At 45.9% G+C, this 26,117-nt stretch overlaps 1 protein-coding gene across 2 annotated transcripts in view; it reads left to right on the top strand.

The window, feature by feature from the left end:
* The window catches only part of RERE (arginine-glutamic acid dipeptide repeats), a 232,765-nt gene that overhangs the window by 69,976 nt on the left and 136,672 nt on the right, over nucleotides 1-26,117 (top strand). For both annotated transcript variants that reach the window (XM_035557534.2, XM_050714887.1), the window contains exons 2-3: nucleotides 3,150-3,620; nucleotides 21,337-21,407. In XM_035557534.2, coding sequence (XP_035413427.1) covers nucleotides 3,296-3,620; nucleotides 21,337-21,407 — 396 coding nt within the window. In that variant the 5' untranslated portion in view covers nucleotides 3,150-3,295. The remainder of the gene's footprint in view (nucleotides 1-3,149; nucleotides 3,621-21,336; nucleotides 21,408-26,117) is intronic.

The following is a 26,117-nucleotide window of genomic DNA, read 5'->3' as shown; positions in this document are numbered from 1 at the left end:
AAAAAAAAAAAAAAAAAAAACCCAAAGCATGGTAATTGGACTAGTAATAAAAACACTGAAGTACTTAGAATTTAATCTGAGAGAAACAGCAAGGACGGAAGTCTATGTGGAGAGCTGTTAACTGCTGCACGTCGCTTTGTTCCCGCCTTTACTGGTGGGAGCTGGAAATCATCCCCCCGCCGCCTCTGACCCCTGGCACCGGAGGCTTCTCCGTGGCACTTGGCCTGGCGCGTTGTGCAGGGCTGTTCCTCCTGCCAGCAGCTTGCCTTCACCTATGCCCACAAAAAGTGATGCTGAAGATGGGGAGAAGAGCAAGGGGAAGTGCACTTGGTGTGTTATTTCTGGAAGTGATTTGCCTGCCAGCCAGACGCAGCTCAGGGTGCAGTCGGGGCGTGTTGGCACATGGTTGGACTCTGCTCCTGTACAGAGGTTTGCTTAAAATTTTCTTCTAGAGCCGAGGCTGGCAGGGGCAGCTTGCAGGGAAGTTGTCTGCTTTTCCCAAATCCTTCACACCGCTACTTCTGGTTCCTCGAGACGTAAAGCAAGAAGGACCTCAGGATGTTCAAGATGCGGGTAAAATTAACACGGGTGAATTGTCTGTCAGTTACCATCAGCTTTATTTTACTTTTGTTCTTGATTTCACTGAACACAAAACACAAGGACTAGCTCCTTGGCTTCTTTCTCTCAAGTTCTCCAAAATTACCAAAACTAGAATGTTACATGTTAAACAGGAGACAGCAGTGATATACCGCAAGATAGATGAGAGGCGATGGGAACAGCTCTGCAAAGGAGAACTTCCTGTTAGGCTTCAGATTCTCTGAAGATTTTTCTGCCTAACTCACAAATGGAGTCTTTGGGAATTGGAGCAAGTATCTGAGAGTGGCTGTAAGTGGCTGCATCTTATCCGTCCGCGGAGGTCACTGAAATAACCTAATAGGTGTATCTTGTAGTCTTCAGTTCCTAGGCTCTACAGACCGCACAAAGATCTCGTGTACATAGGTTGAGATAACACTACTTGTAATTTTAGATTGCCTCGGGGAAGTAATTAGCTTTCATTCACAATATTTATTTACTCTCTAAAGTGAATTTTGTTGTATCTACAACAGGGGAAAAAAATACGCTTGCTATTGGGGAATTTCGTAGCCTCTAGAAATTTAAGGCACTTCTTATTGCGTCCCTGTAGACCGGCGCTATCACTATTATCTGCAGCTTCTCCGGCAATTGACAGGTTCATTGTGGGCTTCTCTCCTGGAGCCGCAGTGGGCTCCCCTTGTGTGTTATCGGGACGATGGCAGCTGCTATGAGGAGGAAAGAAAATAGAATCATTTCTTACCTGGATGATTGGTTCGTTCGGGAAATGCCTGAGAGATTTGAGCCCCAGCCCGAGCTGTGTCAGCAGAAGCAATTTGTCTCTCTGGCTATTGCCATTGCTGGAGGTAGGAGTCAGCAGGGACAGGAATATATCGTAGCCTGGGATTTGGGTAGCACCGAAGGAAATTTCAAATACACAGGTTCACTGACTTCTCGGCTGACTTATTAAAAATCAAAGTAGTCTTTTTCTTCTGGAATGTGGTTTCAAATACTTAATGGATGAGCATTCAACCTCCTTAGGTCCCTGACTTCTGTGCTGGGAAGTGCTCTAGCGTTCTGTCCAGTGGAGTCATTTCCAGTTACAAGAGCTCGTTCAGGTTCCTGCAAAGTTGCACATTGGCAGTGAAATGGGGTTTGTACTTCTGTACATGAATTCAGAGGCCTCATATATAGTGTTTTTACTCATGGTGTAGAATCCATGGTGTAAGATGGGCCTGAATTATCCTAATGATTCTGGCCTGTACTCCTTCAAGCATCTCATCAGTAAATAGTAATGGGGTCTCTTGGAAAACATAGCTACAAGATAGAGCTTTGTTCTATTCTAGAATATCGGGATATCCAACGTCTTTTCTGAAGGGGTGTGTGACTGGCTTCCTGCAAGCCCTGCCAGGGTTTTAGGGTTTAAAAAAAAAAAAAGAGGGAGTGGAAGTGAGGGGGGACAAAGAACTATTTATAGAGTACTTCTCTCTTTGGTCATACTTAATTTATTTTTTCTCCTGCTGAAAGCCGAGTGATGGGTTGCCCAGTTCTTACTCTGAATTGATTTAGGCCAAATCGATCTCTTACCTGTTAGAGACCTTGCTGGAAAAGGTTCCCAAAATGTTTGTGCTGCTGGCTGGCGCGCAAAGATGCAGCATGCAGCCTGTCAGTCCAGATCAGCTTGATCCGAGCACCAAAAGGACATTTTAAGGAAACTCCCTTTTGAGCCAAAAGAAAAATGGGGCTGGTGCTTTTGAACCTTTTTGTTTGGCCTCAACAGGGGGGTCTCTTGGGGGCTCGGTCCAGGGTGCTGGGGCAGGGAGATGGGCAGGCAGCTGTTCGGGGCACTGGGCTGTGGTTCGGGGATCCTGGCCCACACGTCTAAGCTTGCAAATGCTCTTGCAACAGCAAGTCCAATTTTTTAAAACTTGCATTGAAGGCAAAAATAATGCAGTTGACATTACGAGTATTGATTAAACGATCAAAGAGGTAAAAGCACAGGATTATCTCTTCCCATTCTGTTCTCCAGCAGGAAACTGAATGTGCAAAGTTGATGGGTTATAAAATCTACCTCCGTGTGCTCTGTCATTGGTAAAGCAAGCATGAAAGTTGTCTTTGATATGCGGAAAAACAAATTTTGTGAGTGCATTTGTAACTGCTGGGTGATTTATTTCCATTTCATTCATTGCTGTAATCTCTGGATTACAGGTTAACGCTGTTTTTGGAAAAGCATCTGGGGTTGAGGGAGGACTTCCTAGCTGCTTGTGCCGGCTCTGAAGGAAATGATTATCTTTCTGGAGGGAACAAAAGAACTTGTAAATTTCTAAGAAGCCGGGAGATCTTTTTGAGGGTGGAGGTAACTTGTGAAGTTTCTGTAAATTATTTGGAGCTATCAAGCTATCGTTTCTGCATATGCTTCAGAAGGGCTGTCTTGTATTTTGCAGTCTGGTGTTTTCCCTGCTAAATTGCTTTAGGATGTGGGGTTTTCTGTGTTTTAATTTTTATTTTCAGAAATTAAAAGTATGTTGAGTATTAACATGGGCTTTTTTCCCCTCTTTCCTCCCCCTTCCTCCTTCAAGAACCTTTTTAAAACGCTGGGGTTGTTGGAGTGGTTGAATTTTTCCTGGATTTGAGTGAGAAATTCAGAAGACTGAAGCCCAGGCTCACTGTCTACCTTTCACGGAGGCCCAGCCGTGAGAGGACAGAAGAAGGCACGTGGCGAATCATGACAGCGGACAAAGAAAAAGACAAAGACAAAGAGAAGGACAGGGATAGAGACCGGGACAAGGAGCGAGACAAGAGAGACAAGGTGAGGGAGAGTGAGAACTCGCGTCCTCGGCGGAGCTGTACGTTGGAAGGAGGTGCCAAGAATTATGCAGAGAGCGACCACAGCGAAGACGAGGACAACGACAACAACAGCGCCACCACGGAGGAGTCCACGAAGAAAAGCAAGAAGAAACCACCCAAGAAGAAGTCCCGATACGAGAGAACCGACAACGGTGAAATAACGTCTTTCATCACCGAGGATGACGTTGTATACAGGCCCGGAGGTAAGAAACTCCTACGTTACGTTTCCTTTTGAAAGTAACTGTGCAGCTGAGCTACCAGTTAGCTGGCTTCAGCAGACAGTGCGGTGTGCTAGCTGTTAATCTAAGTTGGGATTGTACTGGGGGCAGGCTGCCCCACTTCCGTCGGAGACAAATGTGGATACACATGCAAAACTTCGTGTGTGTAAAATCCCATTTATTGGAATGAACTTAGGTCCTTCTTTAAAAATGAGCTGCCCTTTTTTCTTTCTATTCGTTATCTGTGTGTTGTATGGGATCTGTGTCCAACAATTAATTCCAAAATGAAGCTGGGCAAAGCTCTGAGCAGCTTGGTCTGAATTTGCAACTAGACCTGATCTCTGCTAGAGATTAGACTCGGTGGCATGTAGATTTATCTTCCCACCTTTCTGATCAGTTATTCTGTAAATCTGATTTATTTGCAGAGCTCCTCTCCTGTCTTCTCCTTGTGCAATGTGAATCAGGTGACTTAAGATACCTGGCATCTCGTTAATCCCCCCTGACCCCCAACAGCCAGCTAACGCCTGTGCCCAGCAGCTTATGTGTTGGTCAGAACCAGCAGGGTTGGTGTCAGCAAGTATCTGGGTCTTTTGAGGACAGAAGCAGAAGCTTGCGGTGTCCTCTGGGCGTCTCGGACGTGCCACTTAATTACTGCAAAGTTCACATAAGGTTTTTAGTCTTGTGTAAGGTTTCAAGGTCTGACCTGCAGCTGCTGCCAGCTAACTCCTTCCTCAAAATGAAGTTGTACTTGAAAATTGCAGAGATGATTCAGCTGGCTGTAGTCTTTATTCTTGTGTAGAAATTTCTAGGTTTGTTTATGCTGTATCTGAACGGAGTTAATTGCAGTTGTTTGTTCCACCACAAGGCATAGTTTTCTTTGCCGTCGCTGTTCAAAGCACTGGCTTAGGGACTCTGGTAGTTCTATATTACTTTTTTGTAAATGATCACTGTGGTATAGTAACGTTGCTGAAACGAAACAGATGAATTCCAAATAAAAACCATGGAAACTAAAGAGGTAAAATCTTGTCTGATTTTCTTTGAGGTGCTGCATGTCTCAAGTACTAAAATTTCATTGTGTTGGTGCAGATGTAAATGTTGTAAATGCTCTCTCCAGGTGTAGGTTCTCTAAAATGCTACTTGTACGTGTGGGCAGCTGCAGCTGGGTGGTATGTATCCAGGCTGGGCTGAAATAATGCTGCTCCATCCTTGTTCTCCTGGGCAGAAGGTGTAGTCTGCTTTCACACAGAAGGACAGGTGTTTGTCACATCAGCTCACCTATTGAAACGCCTCAGGTGGATCTTTTGAACGGTTTGAGGCGGCATTTTCCTCGTGTTCAGGACTTGTAGCTGAGTTAATATTAGTTGCTTGAGCAGCAGCAACAGGGAGCCTGCCTAAGGATCAGATTTGGAGCAATCTTACTGCCAGTGTCAGGAGATGAAAAATAGGAATATGTTAGGAACAGCTGTTGTGTGGGCCCAGCAGTACAATGCGATACACTGGCTTCCACTGCAGAAAGACTTGGCTGAAAATTAAGATGGAAAATCACTGTGGTCTCAAGTTCCTTCTGGAGCAGAATGGGGAGGAATTGGCTTTTTTCTCCCATAGCTGCGGTGCTTGGAGTAGCGGTGGTGTAGCGGCACCTGGGTAGAGGTAGGTTTGCAGAGCAGCAGGAGTCACTCCTGGGGCTTTATCCAGAACCTGCACCTTTGCCAGAGAGTTGACAAAGGAGTTGATAAATGCTGCTAGCACGGGGAGAGCTTCAGCAACCGTGATTTATCTCCCCATGAGAGATTGCATTCAGGAGAGAAGGCTTTACGCACAGACGGTGGTGGCAGGAGCTCCAGCAGCGGCTCACAACTTCTGCTCTCCAGTGATCCTGCTCCGGGGGGCTCCATTTAAGCACTGCAGAGCAAGGTGAAACTTCACATCCTGCTGCAGCAGGAGCTGCTGAGCACTGGCCAAGCATCTCTCGGGCCTCCTTAGGCTGCGAGGAGCACGTGTGGGTGATGCTGAGGGAGAGCAGCCTCCTCTCAAAGCTTTCTTGTGGCTGTGGCAGACCCAAAACTGAGGGAACTGGCTGCTTGGGGAAGCATGTGTCCATATATCAGCGCTGCTTGGTGGGGTCAGGAGGGGGCTGTAGGGTCTGGGAACGAGTTTGGGAGCTGGGCTGCCCAGTCTCGACTGAGGGTAGTGCTGGCCACAGGCAGCTGCCTCTTCCTTGCCCGTCTTCAGCTCTGGTTTTTCAAGCGAAACAACAAAGGTGGTTGTATCTACGTCTGTGCGTATCGAGTGAAGGGCAAGGAAAGCCACAGAAGCACTAATTGGAGAGGTTTTATACCTGTCACTTAAAAATCTGCTTACTGAATTTTATGGGTTTTGGTAGGGACTAGCATGAGATGTACCATCAAAATTTCAGCTCTGCTTGCTTTTTGTGCTTTAAAAAAAAATCCTTGCACCTGTCTCTTGTCTTAAACTGCAGAGAGCAATGAGAACATGTATTCTTGGTTAGCTAATTGTTGGAGGGATGGGAGCCTAGATGAGAACTTAATTGACTGGCTTAATTTTTTTAGTACTTTGTTTTTAATTGAAAACGTTATTTCTTAACAGGCGTGAGCTCTCGAATTCACGCTTCGGTGCATAATGTGTTCTAAAGGAATTACAGTACGTATCGCAGAAGAAAATGTTAACTTCTGTCTTTTGGCTAGGTTAGATATAGGGAGATTTATTTGTAGCTAAGGGTATAAATTACAGAAATTTTAAGAGGGATTAAGAGTTTAAATTAATGAGACTCGCCCAGCAAGGATTAGAAAGATGAAAGTTGAAGGCGTGCGCAGAACGGATAGCTGTCTTCAGCTCACATCTCTTAGGCCTTAAGGAAAGGAAATCCTTTCCATTTGTCTGATTCTGTCTGTTAAATACTTTTATCTGATATGGATGGATGTTAAAGGTCTGCATTTTCTTTCTGTGAAGTTCTTGGTTAAAATCTTCCTCTCTGTCCCATTGCCGTGCAGCACTTAATCCAAGACTGGATTTTCTTTGTGCTAAGCTCAGCACTTATTTGAGTAACAGTAACTGTAAATAAATAGATAGGCGAGATCCTTGGATTTCTCTCAAATGAAAGGTTATGCTGTATTGTTCCTGTATAAATACTGTTCCTATTAATTTACGTAGATATAATGAATGTATGTGGAGCTTTAAACCATGCATTTAATTTAAATCTGGGTAGAGCTCCGAGACAACGCTCTGCAATTAATCTTCTCGACCGCGTTGGAAAGCACACAGAGCTAAAACCTCTTGGCCCACTTCCCCATCTGTCCTCTCCATTTTGACAGCTTCCCTTCCAGTTGCTTTCATGTCCATTCTGTTTTCAATTTTGTCTCACAGTTCTTATTATCAAAATGGTTATGATAAATGACTTCTTTGCACAATGTGCGTTCACATTTGCTTGTAGGTTTCTTTAGCATGAGGTCATGATAGTATAGGATCGTTGCATCAAGGCAGATTTTTTTTTTCCTCCTTTGAGATTACCTAATACTGAAATTCCTTCAATTTCTAGTGCGGATTGACTCCCCCTGATGCTCCCAGCTTTCGCCAAACTACGGCGTGGTTCGAAAGGCTTGCTTTCCCATGCAGCTCGTATCCGCACGCCGCGTGGGGAACACATGGCTGCTGGCTGTGTGGGTGTACTCCAGGGCTGTGTGGTTTTGTTGTGTAGGGTTTTCTGCAGTTCCCTGAACGTGATTGGCAGCCTGTAAGCAAATTTGAATACTTTGCTACTCTGCTGTGCAAATCAGACCTTATAACTACATCTGTTGTTTGGGTTAGGCAGTTGGTCTCTGTAGGATTTGCTGTATAGAAGAACATACTGAAGTGCCTCTAACGGCTGCCAACCTATCGCACTGGACTTCGGCGGCGGAGGAGCTCGTAGAACAACTGTCCAGGCTTTTCCCAGGAGCCCTGCTGCTCCACACATCTGAGAGTGGATTTCCTGGAGACCCTGCGTTTGATAGCTGGTTGAGGGACTGAGTTGGCTGGCTGGGAGAGGGAGCTGTGTGCTGGAAAACAAATAGCAGGGGCAGTAACTTCCGTGATGCTGCCCAGGAATGGAAGGACAAAAGCGCAGAGGTGCTGCTGTTCTTGGGAACCTTTTTTCCTCCTTCTTACGCAAGGCAACAGCATGCTTAGTCTTATAAGGACCCTGGTGTGCAGAGGTGTTTATCATTTATCTTCAGCTCGTTTTTAAACATAGGCATTTTCTTTTCAATTTCCAATAAATTGTCCTTGTGAAGTAAATGGGTTAACGTTTCAGAAAACAGACATAGCAAGAAAATCCGCATCAAAAGACCAGCTGGTTCTGTGGCTGCTTTCATTGCCCCCTTCCTTTTTGTTCTCCCATCTCTTGCGTGCCTTCCTGGGGGGAGGAAGTTATGTGGTCCCTGTCCCTGTTCAGTCAGGAAGGGGCCTGGCTGTGTCAGAGCCATGGAAGATCCCCAGAGCTCGGTTCTGGGGTCATGGTGCTGCTGAGCACGCTGCTGTGATGGCCCCTGGACTGGAAAACTCAGCTGGATGGAAGTCGAAGTTGATTTGGAAAAAAGCTGACTTGCTCTGTCACCTGGGGATGAGGACAGCGCTGTTTGCTCTGCCTACGTAGAAACATTTAAAAGGATCTGCAGGGATTAAAAGGATTTCTGCAGCTCTGTCTCTACAGTGACATCAGTAGATATATAAACAGCACATCAGCAAGAGGAGTCAGTGCCAGGTGAGGGGAGGTGAAATGCCTCTGCTGGGAGAGTGCACGAGAGGATTTTTATCTTTTTCTAGCCCTCCGGCAAAGGGCTTTGCAAGGAGTTAGGCGAGAGCCTCTGCCCTAGGTGGTGAGAGGTGGACACAAAGCTGGGCTGGAGGCGCTGGGAGTGGGACAGGCAGCGATGCTGTGCGAGGGCAGACACACCAGGCACACCTCGCTGTCTTCATTAGCTTCCAAGAAGGACAAGAGACTTCTGTCTCAGGATATTATGCCTTCGTATCATCCATCTGGGGTTTGGCCATATGCTTCTCCACATGGGCTGGCTGTAGTCAGGCATCTGCTCTTAGGTCCAGTTCGAATATGCAGCTCGGCAGCTCAGCGTAGCCATAATGCAGTATCACGGGTTTCAGCATTCATTTAGTCTTTTAAATGGCTTCAGTAGTCAGGAGGTTTTTGATTTCCATAAATCGCAAAGGACAGCAGTATGTTGGCCTCTGTTAATGAGCAGAAAGCGTCTTAAAAACCTGCGAGTGTTGCTGCTGTGACAGTGCCCGGGTTCTGTGCTTTGGTTTTGGGAAGTGCCTGTCTAAACACTGAGCACTTCCTACCTTTGTGTAAAAATGAATTGAAGCAAAGGACCCTGAAGTGCTTCCTTTTGCCTGCTGAGGATGGTAGGTAGTTACCATGTCCTTCTCAAATATCCTGTTGTATTTGGAAGGGTGAAGTAGAAGCAGGCTAGATATTCTCCTTTTGTCTGGGATAGCTTTTCTGAGCTGCTCTAAGGAGATGTCTGGATGTTTCTAGGTGGGTGCAGTCTAACGTTTGGGAACAGTCCTAGGACTGTTAGCAGTGATAATAGTTGTGCCATCCTACTGCTCCTTACCTGGCTTGCCTTGTGCCCTGGTAGTGCAGGTGTTGCCAGAGGGAAGCCACAGGAGAGCAGGAAGACTGATTTAGCTCCCTATTTCTTCTGATACTGATACTGAGATCTTCATCTTACGGTAAGAAAACGGTGAGCTGTCTTTGAGATCTAAAAACCAGCTGCTGCTGCTGCTCTGGGTGGTGTGCAGTGCAATGGCAGTGCAGCTCCTTCTCTCCCCTAAAGTAGCATTAAGTGGATCCTGGCATACCTGGCCCAGCACACACACAAAGGGAACGTGTCTTGGAGATGGTGCGGACAATCCCCGGGAAAGCTATCGGACTTCTTCTGTTTTCATTAAGGTATGCAAAATCGCTGTTACTGGACTGAAAATGAGATACAGCTACCAGAAAATACAACTTGAGTACCGACTGTTCTGGAGGTGTGGCTTGATGTCACCAGTTCTGTTGGATTTCTGTCCCGAGAGCTGTTCAGGAAGCACAACTGCAACCGAGCAAACTGCTGACACAGCTGTTTTCATCTGGAAAACCCCCAGCATCTTTATAAAAACGGAACAAAAAAGCTAACCAAGTAAACAGAGGGAGGAAGCACTTTTGTTTTAAGTGGTACGTTGGTATTTGGGTTGGAGAACGTCAGTGGAATTGCAGTGCAGGCATTTGGCTCGCTCCCTGACAGTGATTGGCTTCTATTTGACATTGACTCATGCGTTTGTCAGCCTTCCAGATGCTGCCTTCTATTTATTCTGACAGCTTCACCAGCTGAGGGAGGCGGGCACGCCAGAATTAAAATACACAAATGCATGTATGAATTATGTATTTGCTATCAACCTTGAAGTTCTGGCGAGTTTTTTTAGATCTGCTAAAATGCTGGAAAAAAAGGAATTCTGGGAAATTTTAAAAATCTGAGTTTCATACTAGGACAGAAGGAAGAAATAGAATGGAAGTACTTGGTTCAGCTGTGCGTTGTGATTTTGGGAGGTCTGTGAGCAGCCTGCGTTCCTGTCTGTTGCGTGGATTGGCCTGGTTTGCATGGAGGTGTGCTGCTGAACGCCTGCGTGCGTGCTCAGCGCCTTTGCCACCATCTGCTTGCCTCGGAAGCTTTGGAGCTAAAGTGAGACTGTATTCTGGCACGGTGCACAACGTATTTCCCTCCTCGTTTGCAAATCTGTTATTGTGACGAAGCTAGAGCACCGAAATAACCAGGTATTTGGTGGCAGACTTTGAGCTGCTGGGAATAGGAATAACCTGAAGAGCCGCGCTGCTTAACGTGCTTAGAAGAGTTCCCTTGTTTTGCACACTGGTGCCGCTGTGTTTGCAACCTTGCTGCATGTGGCAATGGTGATGTAGAAAGCTCCTAACAACCTGCTAGAAGAAGAGATTGTCTTTGCTGTTTTAGTGGAAACAAATGCAGCAATAGTTAAAAGACAGAAAAACTAGAGCAAAGACTTGGAGTAGTAGTTGGTCAGACATAAAACATCAGGAGGGTTAACAAAGTGTGTAAAAGCATCACAGGAACTTTTTCTTTTGAAGTTGAAATCCATAGAGAACAGTTTCCACGTGCAGCTGAAACTTGTGCTGTTCTTGTTTTTCACTACTGGGTTCTTTTTATTTATAACAGCAGCTATAATTTGTTTTCATTCTCAAAATTTGAGATTTTATTTTCCAAAAAGAAGTTCTTTAAAGATAGAGTAGGTGAATATTAGTATTCCTAGAAAATAATTAGGCTTACGTGGCAAAATGTTTGCTACTTAATTGCTTTTAACTAATTCTTTTATATACAGGCTGTTAGCAGAAAACAAGCCGAACTGAATAGTAAGACACTGTTACTGTGTTCTTGTCTGCTCCGGTATCACCATTGACTCCTCGAATGAAATATTATCCAAGGTAACACGTGAGCTCATTGCAACGTGTGCCGTGTGCGGCAATCTCCGTAACGTGCTCCCTGAGGAGCTTGTAATGAAAACTAAACCAGTTTGGTAAAGCAGGGGTGCCGCGGAGCTGTCGCGGAGTGGAGGAGGAACTTCCCTTGACGGCCTTGCTGGTAAGGTGGTTATTTGTGTCTGCCACTGCTGCTCTAATGAAAGCTTGTGCTTTAATTACCGTAGGTAATTGTGGGACACGGATCCAAGAAGTTCTGCAGGCTGGCTTAGGGAATTATTTTTGCAGAGGGGGAGTGTGGGAGGATGGCGACTGACCGTAGAGGAAGGCTTTAGGGGAAGGCAGCGTGCCGTTCTGAAGTTAGGCAAATGGCAATCTGGAAATAAAAACACGGCGTGGGAAGCAACAGGGGGAAGTTGGACTCAGGGAAGGGATTCCTTGAAGTCGTGGTTTTCAGGGAGGGAAAGTGAGTCTGTGGCTGCAGTAATTGCTCATGGCCTGTCCTCAATGTATTTCACTTATGAGTTTGAACTTCTACTGTATTAATTTACCAGCTGCGTTTCCTACTTTTGACCGGTGGAAGTTGCCACGTATCCTGTTGACCACCGGATAAATAATAAGAGCGTGACCAGCTCCAGTGGCAATACCTGTGCCAGGTGTGCTCCTAATGCTCCTCGTAATGTCTGTGCTGGGAGCGATGCAGCTTGCTTCATACTGCAAGCAGAAGGTTGCTTAGACATTTTATTTGCATTGTTTGCTTAGGAAAGGAATATACCTAAATGTAGACATGATTTTCATTTTCTTTGGTTTAAAATGAAGTTATGCTTGTGTTTTTACTGTGGTAATTGTACTCTTCTTTCCTTAATAGCAAGGAAATCTTTTTTTTTTCTCCCTGAAGTGGGCATTTCTTGTTGAAGCAGCTGTCTAGCATACTAGCTTAATTATTTTGCTTTAAAACGAAGGAAGAAAATGTAACATCACCATGTCGACACAACGTGAATACACTTCTGCTGTAGGATCGGCCTTACAGCTGCTGCACTAATTTATTCTGTTAAAGGCATCTCGGAGCGGTTCACAAATTTAAACAATAGGAGAATAATTTCAGAAAACGTGTTATTTGATTGTTTTTTAAATACAGATGTCTTTTTCAGTGCTGCCAGTCTCGATTTAAAAAAAAAAAATAAAAATAAAAAGCAGGTAGCTGAGCATCAGGTTAGCAGCCAACAGGGAGCACGTCACTGAAGCTTCCTCACCTGGCTGTCAGCGTGTGCATCGCAGCAGGCTCTGAGGCAAGGGACTGCGGGGCTTTGAACACAGAATGATGTGAGAATACCTGCACCCACATGGCACCTCTACTTGGCACAGGTTTTACTGCTCAGGGCTGCACCAGCAGCTCATAAAATGGATTACTTTCTGCCCGTTTGTTTGGGAAGACAAACTGTTGGGCCAGTGCTAGGGAAGTGATAAGGGCTGTATTTTTTTTCCAGTTGAGGGTTGCACGAATAAAGCCCGTAGGTATCTTTGTGAGGTGGTGTAGTGCGTTGGGCTGTAATTAGCAAAAGGGTGGCTAAGGGGGAGAAGTTAAGCGACCAGTTAGTGTTTGTGGCAGGCATGGGAATAGGTGGGTTTTCTCTTCCAAGCCGTCTTGGTGTGCTTGCTTAGCACGTAAGAGCAGGGTTATAATTATGCAGGGTCCAGCAGAACAACTTCTTGAGCTCAGAGCCATGTCAAGAGGGCTTGGAGACGAGGGAGTGGAAGGGGCACGAGAGCATCCCAGCCCGCATCTGTGATACAGAGCCTCTGTCCCCAAACCTCTGGAGGTTTTTGTGCCCATCAGGCAGTTGCGTGCTGAGCCCTGGGATGTTGCGGACATCGGTCGGGTGGTCTGGGGAGACCTTAACGTCTGTGTTGGTTTTGTGTTATTCAATGCTTGCATCTCAGGTCTCGGAGAGATCCTCCATGGCGATCATTCTTCCTTAGGAGTGTGGTGTATGTTGCACACTGAGGATTTGAATTGGAAACAAATGAGGATGTCTGAAAAAAATAGAAATAAAAACTGGAGTCACGTAGCTGTGTGGTCCATTTGTGGTGCTGCTCGTGTTTTGTCTTGCACAGTGCTTTATAAATAGGTGGCCGTGAGGAGTTGTTGACATGCATCCAGTCGGGGCTGCAAGACAGGTGTGGCCAGGTAGGCATTTGGAAGACAGCAGCGAGAAGTGTTAGGAGCAAATATTGTGTCATTATCAAAAGTGCTCAGAGCAGAAGAGTGTTTTAAATGGGATGTGAGCAGTAAACCTTTATCTGCTGCTAAAGAAGCAGCTCTTAGGCTGAATGGGTGTTTCGGAAATTACTTTTCTTTTTTAGTGGCCTGCACTATTATGCCACCATTCTTTCTTTCAACGTATTTAATTGAAAAAGAAAACCTACTCTAAGACAGGAGGATCTCCTACAATGAATTAGTGGCCGAGCCCCTCCAACGAAGGGCTGAGCCCTTCTGTTGTGGCGTGTTTTGGCAGCAGCAGCACGCATCTTGCAGGAGGAGGCTGTGCACGGTGTCGTGGGCGTGCGTGGCAAGTGTGGAAAAATAATTGGTGTGGGAAATGCTGGAGCTTGGTGCCTGAGCTGCAGAACAGTTGCTTTTATAAAATTGGGAGCTGCAGACTACAATTAACTGTCATTAATTTTGTTGAATAGAAATATGTTCCATTTATTGTACAATCAGGAGCTAGGCTTGAATGAGTTTAAATAGATGAAATCTAAATTATACTGACAGTCCATTAAACAGCAGCAGAAACCCTTTAAAGAAAATGGATTCGCTATGATACCAGTTTATAATAAAATCATTTGCCAAATAAGAACTACAGTCCAGGCATCGGGAATACTCCTGTGAGTTTCAAATGAACACAGTAAATTGCTTGAACCATTTATTGCAGAACAGGGCTCGAGCACATTGTTTCCTGACAAGGAGCCAGCAGCGTTGCTTGAAATCTGCTCAGCAGGCAGTGACACCGACAGATCAGCCCAGCAATTTGTTGTCAGCCGTGGAGGGGGAAGAGGTAACGGCACAGCTCCCTACCTGCCAGCAGGAATATTTTGCTAGGTAAATCCACACATCTAGGGGTCCCGATGCACTCCTCCTCGTGTTCAAGTCTGGTATTAAAGCACCGTGCCTGATGTGTTGCTGGGGTTAGAGGTCTGCTTCCAGCGCTCACCTTCCTTTGCAGGGGTTTGGGGTTTGGTTTCTGGAACACCGGCAAATTCAGATCTCAGCGCTGAGAGCTCACTGAATGTTGAGAATTGTTATTCTGAGCCCGTCTAAGGTAGCACTTGGCTGTTAATGACCTGTGTCTGCTAATGTCCTTCTCTTAATTGCATTTATTTAACTTTCTGGGTGGCGGTGGAGGGTTGGGGCAGGTAAGTACTGTGACACTGGGTCTGGCTGCGGCAGAGAATTTGGGGGAACCATTGGGGTGGAACCACTCCTCACTAGGGGCGAGGGCAGCTGAGCTCTCTGTTTCAGGCACCTCTATTATGGGATGTAAATACCTTTTACGTATTTGTCTCCCAAAGGGTTGGGGACCATCTCGATGATGGCTTTCCTTTTTCTATTTTTTTAACCCGGGCTGGTAGTGGTGGAGCAAGCACAGGGCTTGCCTGGACACTTTCCTTTAGTTTCTCAGATGCATCACAGGGATTTCTGCTGCATGCACCTGAATCTGTAGATTTAAAGGAAGTGGGATAAGTGCTTGTTTAAAAAAAAAAAAAAAAAAAAAAAGAAAAAGGCTATCCTGCCTATCTCTACATTAAGGTAGAAGCACTGGATGTGGAACAGGCAGGGTACACATTCACAGAGCATGGTTTTAGCACACTGGCCGAATAGGAGCCGGCAATACTACTGGCTACATGAGCCTGCTTGGCTGCGACAGCGCAGGAATTGTGCGCGAGCTGTTTGAACTCGCCATCTGCTGAGCCCTGTCCTCATTTCACTGCTGTACCTGACTCGTTCAGAAGTGACCATTTGCACGTCCGGCAGGCATACCATTTGTCAGGACATCTAACTCTGATGTAGAATATCCGAATAAAAAGAAAACGAGGGAGAGAATGTAAGGTACTGGGATGTCAAAACTGGGAAATGTGCTGAACCGCTGGTTGCTTGCAGCTGGGCCCTGAAGCAGCTCCTTGTGAGTGGCTTTCAAGGAACGTCTTGGAAGCGAGCACTGTGCAGAGCGCCCGAGGCCTTATTGCTTGGGTGGTGCAAGTGTTGACTCATTAGCTAAAACCCCAAAGGATTAATGGGGAAGACGGTTACCAAATAAACTGCTTTCTTTAAGCTGACGAAGGTTCGTGTGCTCGGTGAGGTCGTGGCTTGTTTTACCAAAAGATCTTGAAGCCCGTGTGTGTGAGCTCTGATTTTAAAAGCAGCTCTCCGTGTGGGCATGCTGATGTAACCCTTCAAACCAGGGCACTTGTGGTGAGCATCAAAGCCTGAAGAAGCTGTGGCTCCCTGCCATGTGCCCTAGAAATACTTGGACTCCAGGGGAACGTTTTACATGAGTAGGAAAGAAAGCGAACGTACTCGGGGTGGAGAATGCAGTGAGTGTGTGCGGGGAACGTAGATTTCTTTATATTGCCGTTAGAGCGGTGAAGGTTATGGGAAGCTGGGTTTTTCATTGTTTTTTTCCACATTGGAGAGTTTGGGTTATCAGCAAGCTCTGTGGTGCAACAGGTTGGTGCTGAGGAGGCTTTGGAAGCTGTTACTTGCTGTGGAGGAAGGCAGCGTGTGGGTTTGTAGCACAGCCCGTTCCCCGGGTGCCTGCTGGCCTCACGCTTCCCCTACTTACTCATCAGCGCAGGATGCTGATAGACCTTCAGCACAAGCAGGTAACCTGTCCTGCACCTGCTCTGCTGATGTTCAGAGCAACGTTTTTTTGCTTTCTGTAGCTGATCATGTAGCTTACCTTGCAGCAATTTCCTTGTCGCACGGTGGTGCTGATGTAGGGTACGTAGGATCTGTTCCCCAGTCGCAGGGGACGCTGTCCCCAGTGGTGCCGAGTGGCCGTGGGTGTTGTTCCACTCGTGCCAGTGGTGTGAGTGCCTCGCTGGAGGTTCCTGAGCCGTGCCCAGCAAGCCACGTCCCCACGTTCACTGCTGAAGGAGTCCTTGCAGAGGCGAAGCAGCCAGCACAGACGGTGGCAGCGGTTGATGGAGCTGTAACGGGGTAGGAAAGAGCAAATGACCGGGAAGGGAAGGTCCACTTGCGTGGATGTGGCACTGAACTGTGTTTAAGTTAAGAAACGTACAGAAAAGCATTTCTAGTCAGTCTGGGTTTCGTTGGGCTTTTTGAAGTGGAGAGGATTGACTGGTGGTAGGAGTGAATGTTAATATTGCAGGAGCAAGTAGATGGCTGAAACACACCTGTGCTGTGGTTTCCTTTCAGGAATAATAGATGTAGAAACAACTGCCCAGAATTTCTTTGGGCTGTCTGAAGGGAGAGCGCATTTAGGTCCATCGTGTTTTAGGCTGACAAACAGCCTCGGGCTTCAGCTTTCCATTTAGCACACGGAGTACGTGTCACTCAAGCTACATAAAACTGCTAAGCAGTAAAAATTCAGAAGCAAGTAAACTTGTCTGTGTGAGGAGCATCTTTATTTTGGGATTTCTTTTTTTTTTTAAGCTGTTTCTTTCTGAGGGATGGGGCATCTTCTGCAGTCGGCATGAAGTGGCGGTAGATGCTCAGAGGCAGAGCAGCCCGCACAACAGCGCTGAGAAATCGACTGAAGTTGTCAAAGTCTATGCAAAAGCTCTCTGCAGCCACATACAGCTGAAATGTTGCACAAGTATGTGATCAGGGGAAAAAAAGGGTGCAACAGCACATTCCAGTAGCCACTCCTGTAGACTCACCTTCCTTTTTTTTCGTGGGCATAAGCCGTATCAGTGTAGGTTTGCATTTGGAAAACAATGCACAGTTGTGTTTTGTCACCTGGGTCCACGTAGCTGTTCTTCAAGATGATGTATTTGCGTTTAGGATCTCTGGTAAATGAAGTAATTGCTTTTTAAGGTGAGTTTTGAGCGGCTAATGTGGCTGCATCCATAACTGTTCCTCCTTCTGGCGGTTTTCCAGTTTCTATCTCTCTTGGCATTTCCTTGCACCCGAATTAACTTGTTTTCTTATCTCTTCGGCCTCCATTGCTTTGCAGTCGCCTTAACTGGATGTCATCTTTGTTTTTTGCGTTGGCAGGCAGCCAGGTGTGCCTTTCCCTGCCGCAACAAACCAGCGAGTCGACGTGTTTGCTATATCCATGGTAGCTGCCAGATTCCGTTTCTTTGCTTTTGTCTGCACTGTTTCAGGCGGATGCTCAGCCGTTTGTTCAGCGTGCTGCCTGAGAGCACCCAGACAGGGAGGCTTGAGGAACTGAGGCATTAAGGGAAGAGAATTGCTAAAGTTGGTCCCTGTATCTGAAATCTTGTAGCTTTTTATCCAGACTCCCCTGAGCATCCTGAAAAATTTCTCCCGCGTGGGTGAGAACCCGTTCCAGCAGGTAACTGCACCAGCCAGGACCCTGAGCAGCTGGTTGGAGTGAGCAGAGGGCTGTCAAAATGGAAAGATTGGGCAAGGAAACCCAGGGTAACAGGAAAAAAGGTCAGGAAAACATGGGTTTCATATGGCTCAGGTGCTGTGGCTGCTGAGTAACTACGCTGAAGCACGCCCATCAAGGTGAAGAGGCAAGGAGGATGCGTTTGGTGCTTACCTCCCAAGAGAGTCACTGACAAATTCTGTAGGATTTTGAGGATTTGGGGTGAGAAGTACTGTATGAGTTACAAGCTGAGTAGATTACAGTTCTTCTGGTGTTGATGGTTGATTACATATATGCTATTTCAAGCTTTTAAAATGCACATATGCATGCTGTTGCGACAGCTGCTGCGATCCGAGCTAGGAAATGTGGAATTTGAAATCGGTCATTTGGGAGAGGCAAATTGGGCTCGATCTGAATGGAAGTAATTCGGCGTAATTCTACAGAGATACCGGGGGTTGTTATATAGGAATGCTTGTAATAATTTTCTTATTAAAAAAGAGAAAACATCGTGGTGTGGTTCACAGCCATCAGAATTCTTTTGAGCCTCTTGCTGCAAGGCATTTGGTTTGTCACATCACCGATACGAAAAACAAGCAGCAGAAAACTTTAAACTGATGCTGCTTCTGTGGGTACCTGCGTAGCCTTGCTGTCTAGCATAGTTTCCTGGGACCCCGTAATTAATAGAGGTTAATTCAGTAAATCCTTGGGTTGCTCTCGCATTGTGTTCTCCTGACTGTGTCTCCTCCTCTGCTCCAGTGGTGGTGGTGTAAAGGACTCACAATAAATTCTGCATGAGTTAACTCTTCCCTGAACCCTTTCCTGCCATCTCCTTTTACTGCCAGAATTCTTTGCTCTAAAACTTAACCTTCTTTAATGCTTAAAATGCATTTTTTTCCAAGCAGCTGCGTTTCTGGTGCTGATTGTTTCACTCTGCAGTCGGTTGTGTTATCCTTCTGCCTGTCAGCATTGCCTCCAAATGCAGTTGGGGTTAAGTTCCCATCGGGTTGCCACCTGGTAAGCAGGTGACAGCCACGTTGAAGCAGAATTCTTCATTTTGTTGGCATTTTTGTGCTCAAAAGAGCCACACAGAAGTTCCCAAAACAGGCCAGGCCCCATATGGACTGTAACCGACACATTCTAATCCTGGGTCTTTGATTCCTGCAATGAAATAAGCAATGTATTTCCAGCTTAAATCCATTTTGTCAGGCTTGTTGGACCTCACAAATGCTGTTGTGAAGCGATTAGCAGCGCATTTTGTGATGGATGGGGGCTGTTTGGGTGGAGGAGCCCGTTTTATAACGAATGGCATAAGTGGAAATCTGACCCTCGGCTTTTTGGGCATCGCTTGGGTGGTCGCTGTGGCTGCGGGACAAACCGGCAGGAGGCGGCCACTTGGGCTGTGACAGGGCAGGGGCACGGAGGAGGAGGAAGGTGCTGTCCCTGGACAAGGCAGGGATGACGATGAGGAGGAGGAAGGTGCTGTCCCAGGAGCTCCCTGTGCTGTCACTTCGCCCTCAGTTCGCAACAACTGTATGCACTCATGAGACACCCCTGTGATCCGTTGCGTGAACCTGTGCTCCATGGGTTTAGGTTTTTTAATTCAAGGAATTGCCCAATGTGTTCACCACTAAGTAGCAGCTGTGCTAAACGGATTTTCTTTTGAAGAGGAGGAGGGTCTGGGTAACCTTTTCCTGTTTCTCTTTTAAAAGCCCATGCTACTTGAGCTCTCCTAGCAAGGCTCTGGTGACAGTTGAAGTGATTGCTTTTAGCTGTTTGCCAGCTCTCATATTCTCTGGGGACGTGGGCCGCGGCGAGCTGTGCTTGTCAGCTGGAGAGCTCCTTTCTGCAGGAGTCAGGGTGACCTTCTGCCTGACTTTGATACTTACGTGCTCTGGCACCAACCTGATTTGTAACCTCCTGAAGACCAGCATCTTTTCCAGTCTAGATTGAAACACCGGTCGGTAAAATTGAGAAATACCTTTGTCTTCGAATTGCTGCCACTGAGCGTGCAACTTCAGCTGTCCTCACCAGCAGACTTGAATTGAGGCTGTACGTACGGGTTATTTTCTGATCTACAGGGAAAAGACTTACTGCTGCTCTGATTGCATGGCTTTGCAATTAAAGGAAGTGTTAATTTGGTGGGTAGCGTCTATAATGATGATGGAAGTGAACGGTTTGGATTTGAAACACGGCATGCCTGGCTTCCAGGTGTAATGCTTCTGGGAAGTTTTGGGTTCGTTTTTAGAGACCTGGGTGAAAATGCCTTGACGTCCTGCTGACACGGGGCAATCCAGGCAGTGCAGGCCAACTGGCAAATTCCTGGAGACGATCTGGAACAGTACTCAGGAAGGTAGAGGTATAGAAAATGAGGATGAAGGAAAAGAAATGATTTCAGTTTGATTTTAAGTGATTGATAAGAAAGCTGGAATTATTGCCTGCTTTTCTCCTTCTGGTCTCACCACTGAGATGGGAACAAACGTCTTCTGGTTACGGTGTGAGGTATTGGAGGGTAACTCCAAGCTTCATCTCCTTGCTTTGCCCCAAAAAACACCAAAACCAACAACAAAACAACAACAAAAACATCCCCGAAAACGGGGGGTGAAATACAAATGATGCTGCATCCTTAGGAGTGTTCTTCGAGGAGCGTAAGAACTAGAAACTGCTTGTTTTGAGTAGCTTCGGGGTTTTCCAAGGCAGGAAGCAGGGCTTCAGTTGTGTTTTGAACGTGCCTTACAAAAACCTGACTTTCTTTTTTTTTTTTTAGAAATTGTGGGTAGGTTCATGGAGAATCGTTCGCAGAATATCTGGTGTTCTTTGTGTCTTCTCTCTTTGAACAGAAGTTAGCTCTCTGAAAATAACAGGAGAACACAATGATTGTCCCTTAAATACCTGCTTGGCTTTGGGAGCAGCCTCTCTGCCTTCTAGCAAGCTGTGTGTGGACTTGGTGATTTCTAGGGGTATCATCGTTAATCAGGCAGTTCCTCCCCATCGTGCTGTAATTTTATTCCGAGGCACTGCTTTTGTTGCAATTATTGCCGAGACTGTTTTTAATACAACAAACCTTATTTTACAGCAACCTCGTAGAGTCCAGTTGTCAAAAGCAAACCAAAATAATTACTCTGTCTCTGTCATGTCAAATGTAATTTGAGAAAGCACAGCTCTTCCCTGTGGTAAATCTAATTTAGTTTGCTGTATTTCATCTGTGATTGGTTGCCTTGGTTTTCTTTACAATTAGAAGAGAAAATATGTTAGTGCTAGGTTCCTAATACCAACTTAACCACAAAAGATTTGATTAGTTTCCTGTCTTATTTTGATCTGGTTCATAGGTTGTGACCTGGTCGTTCTATTAACTGCTTTCACAGTGGGCTGCTATGACTTCCTTTGTTTTTCCAGCAAAATGTCTATTCAAATCAAAATTATTTTATGCTGCTAATTCCCTTATTTATCATCATAAAGCATCTAGTTGCTATTTTTAGATGACACTTGGAATAAATTACATGGTATGCAAATGAAATGGTGGCTCTTTCTAAGCACAGGCTGTTTTTAATTTATCCTGTTTTTATGGTCAGTCTTTGAGGCACAGAAGTTAATTTCCATTATTTTAAAATCTTGTTTTTTAAAGATTGCGTATATATTGAAAGTCGCCGGCCGAATACGCCGTATTTCATCTGCAGCATTCAAGACTTCAAACTGGTAAGAAAAATTTTCACATCTCCTCCTTCTCCTTTTCCCCGCCCCGTTCTCCAGTGAGATGGCAATGTTTCTGAGCCTGCATCTCTTCCCGTAGCTCCCGAGTAGTCCTCCTAGCTTCTGAAATAGCGGGAGTTTTGCTGCTAAGACCGAGATCTGTGCTTGTTTAGATGTAGTTGATTGACTAGGCTGTAGAGCTGGAATTGCGGGCTGCTTTGTTATAAATCCCCAGGGAAATGAGCTTGGAGTGGGGTGCGCTTTTGGCGAGCTGGGGCTCCGAGCTCATGTTTTTTCCTGGGCAGTTTGCCCTGGCTGTAGGTCAGATAGCCCACCTGGGGTAGCAAAGCTTGGGGGCTGGCTTCTGGTTCATCTCAGCTCATCGACGGACTGTGTGGAGATGCAAAGCGGTGCTAGGCCAGTGTGACAGTGTCCGTTAATGAGAAATAACATAAGGTTTAAGAACCATGTAGTGCTTTCTTCTTTTGAAAGCAGAAAGCTGGGGACCTGTGCCAGAACAAAGAGTTGGAGTTGCGGTTTGCCCCTTTCTATCCCAATCCGTACATTAAAACATGAAACGTTTCCTTCTTGGTGTGCAGGAGCTGCACAGAGAAGCCCTTGCTTGGGGTGCCGAGCAGGAAGCCACCACCTGTTGGACAGGCGTGGCCCCTCTGCTTCCTTTGGCCCTGTGCCCTGCTGGAGCAGGGTGTTGGATAAAAGCAACCTACTGCTCATCTTGTGGGGAGCCCGGAATACGTAGTAAGCTGTCGTGCTATCCATGGGTAGCAGTGTAGATATCCATGTGTAGTTACAGGTGTAGCTCGTCTACTATCTGTTCTCTTCAGAATTCAGCTTCTTCCAGGCTTTCTTACTCAGATTTTCCATTTCAGTCCTTAGAAGTTGATTTTTTGTGAAACCACAGTGGAGCAGAACACGTAGGCTTTCTTCGGTGTTGATGTCCTTGCTACTGGTTGGCACTTGGGGGCTCCCTCCTGTGCATGTCTCTCTGCTCTCCCTCCCTCTCGTTTTTTAAGGAGATGTTGGCTTTTTAGTTAATGTAGCCTCAGTTGTTAGAACACTGTACTGCTCTTGCCCATCAGCTGGTGCTTTTGTGTTTGAAAGGAATTCCAAGGTGCTAGTTGCCATTCGGGGCAGGTCCTGCTGAGCTGCAGTGCTTGCCCAGGGCATTAACAGCACCAACAGCTGAAGCTTCTCTTGTCAGCATTGGTCTAATGCAACGTGTTAAAGCTTACTGCAAAACTCTGTGGGAAGGGCATTGCATGATGTTTTAGTGCCTTTAAAAAAAAAATAAATAGCGGGGTTTCTCTTTTCTCATGTTTTCAATGTGCAAAGGATATGACATCAGTGTTGCTGGCAATTTTCTGTATTTTGAAATGGAAATAGTACCATTGCTTTGTGTTTACTTTTGCCTGCTCTGAGGTCTTTATTTTTTTTTCTGCTGGATTTTTCTTGCTGACATAATGCATAAAAGGAACTTGTAGAGATGACAGAACCAAAAAAAAAAAAAACCACCTTTGATGTTGATTATGCTTGCAAAGATGAATTTTCAGTGCATTTGTCACTGTTGATTTTTCTGCCGGGGAAAGGAAAGATGTACAGTGGAAAGGACACTTGATTTCTCCTCTCCTAGTGCCAGATACCAACAGGAAAGCAGTCTTGTTTTGCCTTCAGCTGAACATGTCAAGTGAAGCAGGGAAGAAAAAGTCAACAGCTTTGAAATGTCGCCTACTAATTAAGTACATTATCATTTTGGTTATCATAAATACAAGGTTTGGGCTGCACATATGAGTCTTAGCCTACACTTCCCAGTGCTCTAGGTGCAGTTCAGACACAAAAGTGGAGTTTTATTTTTATTTTTAACCGCTAAAAAGGTGTAGGGAGGAGTTGAGATGACAACTGCTGTCTGATATATACGCACAGTTTCTTGCAGGGTAAAAAGGGTCAGTCCTGAGAAGAGGCTCGAGTGCTGTTCAGCTGTGTTCAAGTAAATTGGAGTTCAAGTTGCTCTTTCCAGTAAGACCTTAAATCATAGTTGGATGAGTTTAAGTTTATTGCAGAGCTAGGAACTGGTTTTATGACGCCTACATAGCGTTTAAGCTTCCTACATTTGACAAACAGGTCGAAGCAGGCAAAGGAAGCAGAAGGAGATACTGAAATAATGCTATATTGCCTCTGAATGGGCTTGTTCCTTCTCACGTTATTAGTTGTATTAGAAAGCGCATCTCTTTTAAGAGCTGTTTTGCCTGCTTCACTTTTACAAATAGCAGAGTGATTTAAGAAAATGGGGAAGAAATTACTTGTGGAGCAGTACAACCTCAAGTTACAAGTGCAGATGCTACAAATGTCGGAGCAGCTTGTATTCCAGTGGCTAGATCTGGTGGCACCGAGGAGCTAGTAACTGGTTTTCTGATGTGCTCTGTGCAGTTCCAGCAGTTATTGCAGGTACAATGGCTTACTTTTCGTGCATTAGTTCACACTTCCATCCCTGGTTTCTCTTGACATTAAGGTGAATCCAGCCTACTAAAACTGATACTAGAGGAGCAGTTCTTTTGCTTTCCTGAAGAACGATTGCGCTCCACCAGTGGCCATAAAATCCTCATGATGAAGCTTTACTTTTTACTTACTGCTATTTGTCAGCTGTCTCTACTGCCGTCCTGCTTTTTGTTGCTCCGTGCAGCTTTGCGTGAAGCAGAGCTGTGATGCTGCCGAGGTTGGTCGTTCCCTTTGAGTTAATGGCTCTTGTTTTAAGATAAGCCGGGGCTGGGACGAGGAGCAGCAGATTTGGTTCCCAAACTCGTTGGGGACAACCGGAGGACCAAAGCAAGTCTTGTAGGTCTGTCTCCTGAGTCAGGAAATCAAGTGGTTTGTGTGTGGGAAGAAGTTCAGTGATTTGATCAGCTTGGCTTAACCGGGTTAGGAGCTGTCAGGGGTAACATTTATCCTCCTTTGTCTTCCCCAGTTCTGTTCCTGGGCTCCTTCCAGCTTGCTGGGATTCGTATAAACAGCTGGGTGGAATTGAGAAGTAAAATACAATTAACTAGAAGTGTTGTCTTAGGGAAGCTGTCAGCAAAAGTGGCACTGTAAGTAATTGCTGTGTCCCTTCTGGGCTGCCAGTGCTGCAGGAGCTCCGTCAGGCAGGTTTCCGTGTGGGATGAACGTCATTGCAAGCACTTGGACAATGCGTTCATTGTCTCCTGTGTTCCTGGGGAGTTGCCTAACACCAGGTCTGATAGCAGATCTGCTCTGCTAGGAGAACTTCTTGGCATGCTTTTAAGGCGTGCTGTAAATACTCTGGTGTCACGCTGAAAAGGAGTTGATTTGAAGCCTGGGGAACTCCAGGGAGCACTGCTGGGGAGCAAAGATGAAGGCAGAAGAAGATATCGCCTGTTCCTTCACTTCTTCCCCCTCTGATTTTGTAGTGCTTGCAGAGGCTTGGACCAGGCATGGACCTTGTGGCTCAGCGTGAACGCTCCCAGTAAGACGTTTCGTAAGGATGGTTTGCAGACCCACTGGTTGCTCACAGCTTCCATGGAGCTCAGACGTGGGGCAGGCGTCAGCGGCTGCAGGGACAGCTCCCGAGCACCCTGCCTGGGTGGGAGTCACGGGGCTGAGATTGAGAAATGCAGTTAATGCAGGCAGGAGGGCTTGTTACTGGTGGTGGTATGGTTAATAAGAATGGAAAGTACTTCAGTAGCCGCTGGCAATTCCCTGATGTTTTGCTACAGCACTGTGCGCCACTTGTAGCATTGCCACGTAACTGGAACTCATTTTACTGGTGCATTTTAAAGAAACTAGTCAAATTTTCAGGTCCCTTAGTTGTTTAGAGTGGCATATGATATGAAAGATACTGCAGGGTACAAACTGGTGTGTTTTTAGGGAAGCTTTCATTTGTGCCTTTTGCAGTGGAAGATGCCACGGCAAGTACAAATGCACTTGTACTTGGTCTGGCCACAAAACAACAATTGCTCTGAAAAGCTCCTCTTCTAAATAGATACAGTTCCTTTCTAGTGGGGTATTATTTTAGGATCCAAGCAAATGCAGTGCTTGTTTAGGACCCCAGCAAAGGGTTGGGAGTCACGAGTGAGGTAAGTGTTTTTAAGGCACGATGTCTTGGATCTCTCCTGTTATTTTTATCTGTCTGAGCATTGCTTTAAAAAGCTGATGGCATGCAGGAGCTGGGAGGGAGTGAAAACTCACTTGCACGTTTCAGCTGCTGGCAGCATGCTGAGATCTGAGTGCTGAGTTCAAAAACCAGCTGTCCATTGTAGGAGCCTTTTAGCTTCAAAAGTTGGTAGGACATCGGGATGGAGGGGGGAAGGGATAGCAGGGAAAACATGCGGAGATTTGTCTCGCTCCATTTTTGACAAATTAGAAGAGTAGGATTGGTCTGGTTCCTATTGAACCCTGTGTGTTTCCTTACTCCATTCGATAAATAAAGTAAAATCTGTTTTCATAGCTCATATTTTCCTTTGTCTTCTAATCTGTTTTGTCTTCGCATAATTGAGATTTTTGCTCCAATTTCTCCATCTTCGGTTGTCACTAGCTGGGGTCTGTTGAATTGATAGCGAATTTTAGCGACGGCATTAACTTCGACAAACTTCCTCGTTATGTTCGTTCGGTGTGACAGCATCCCTGGGACTGATTACCGCTATCTATCAGGTGCTGATGGAGGCATGGGGATGTAAACGTAAGGGT

This window comes from Cygnus atratus, chromosome 21 (assembly GCF_013377495.2).
Source record: "Cygnus atratus isolate AKBS03 ecotype Queensland, Australia chromosome 21, CAtr_DNAZoo_HiC_assembly, whole genome shotgun sequence".
Taxonomy (NCBI): Eukaryota; Metazoa; Chordata; class Aves; order Anseriformes; family Anatidae; genus Cygnus; species Cygnus atratus.
Note: the sequence above shows the minus strand (reverse complement) of the source record. Positions and strands in the feature narration are given on the sequence as shown.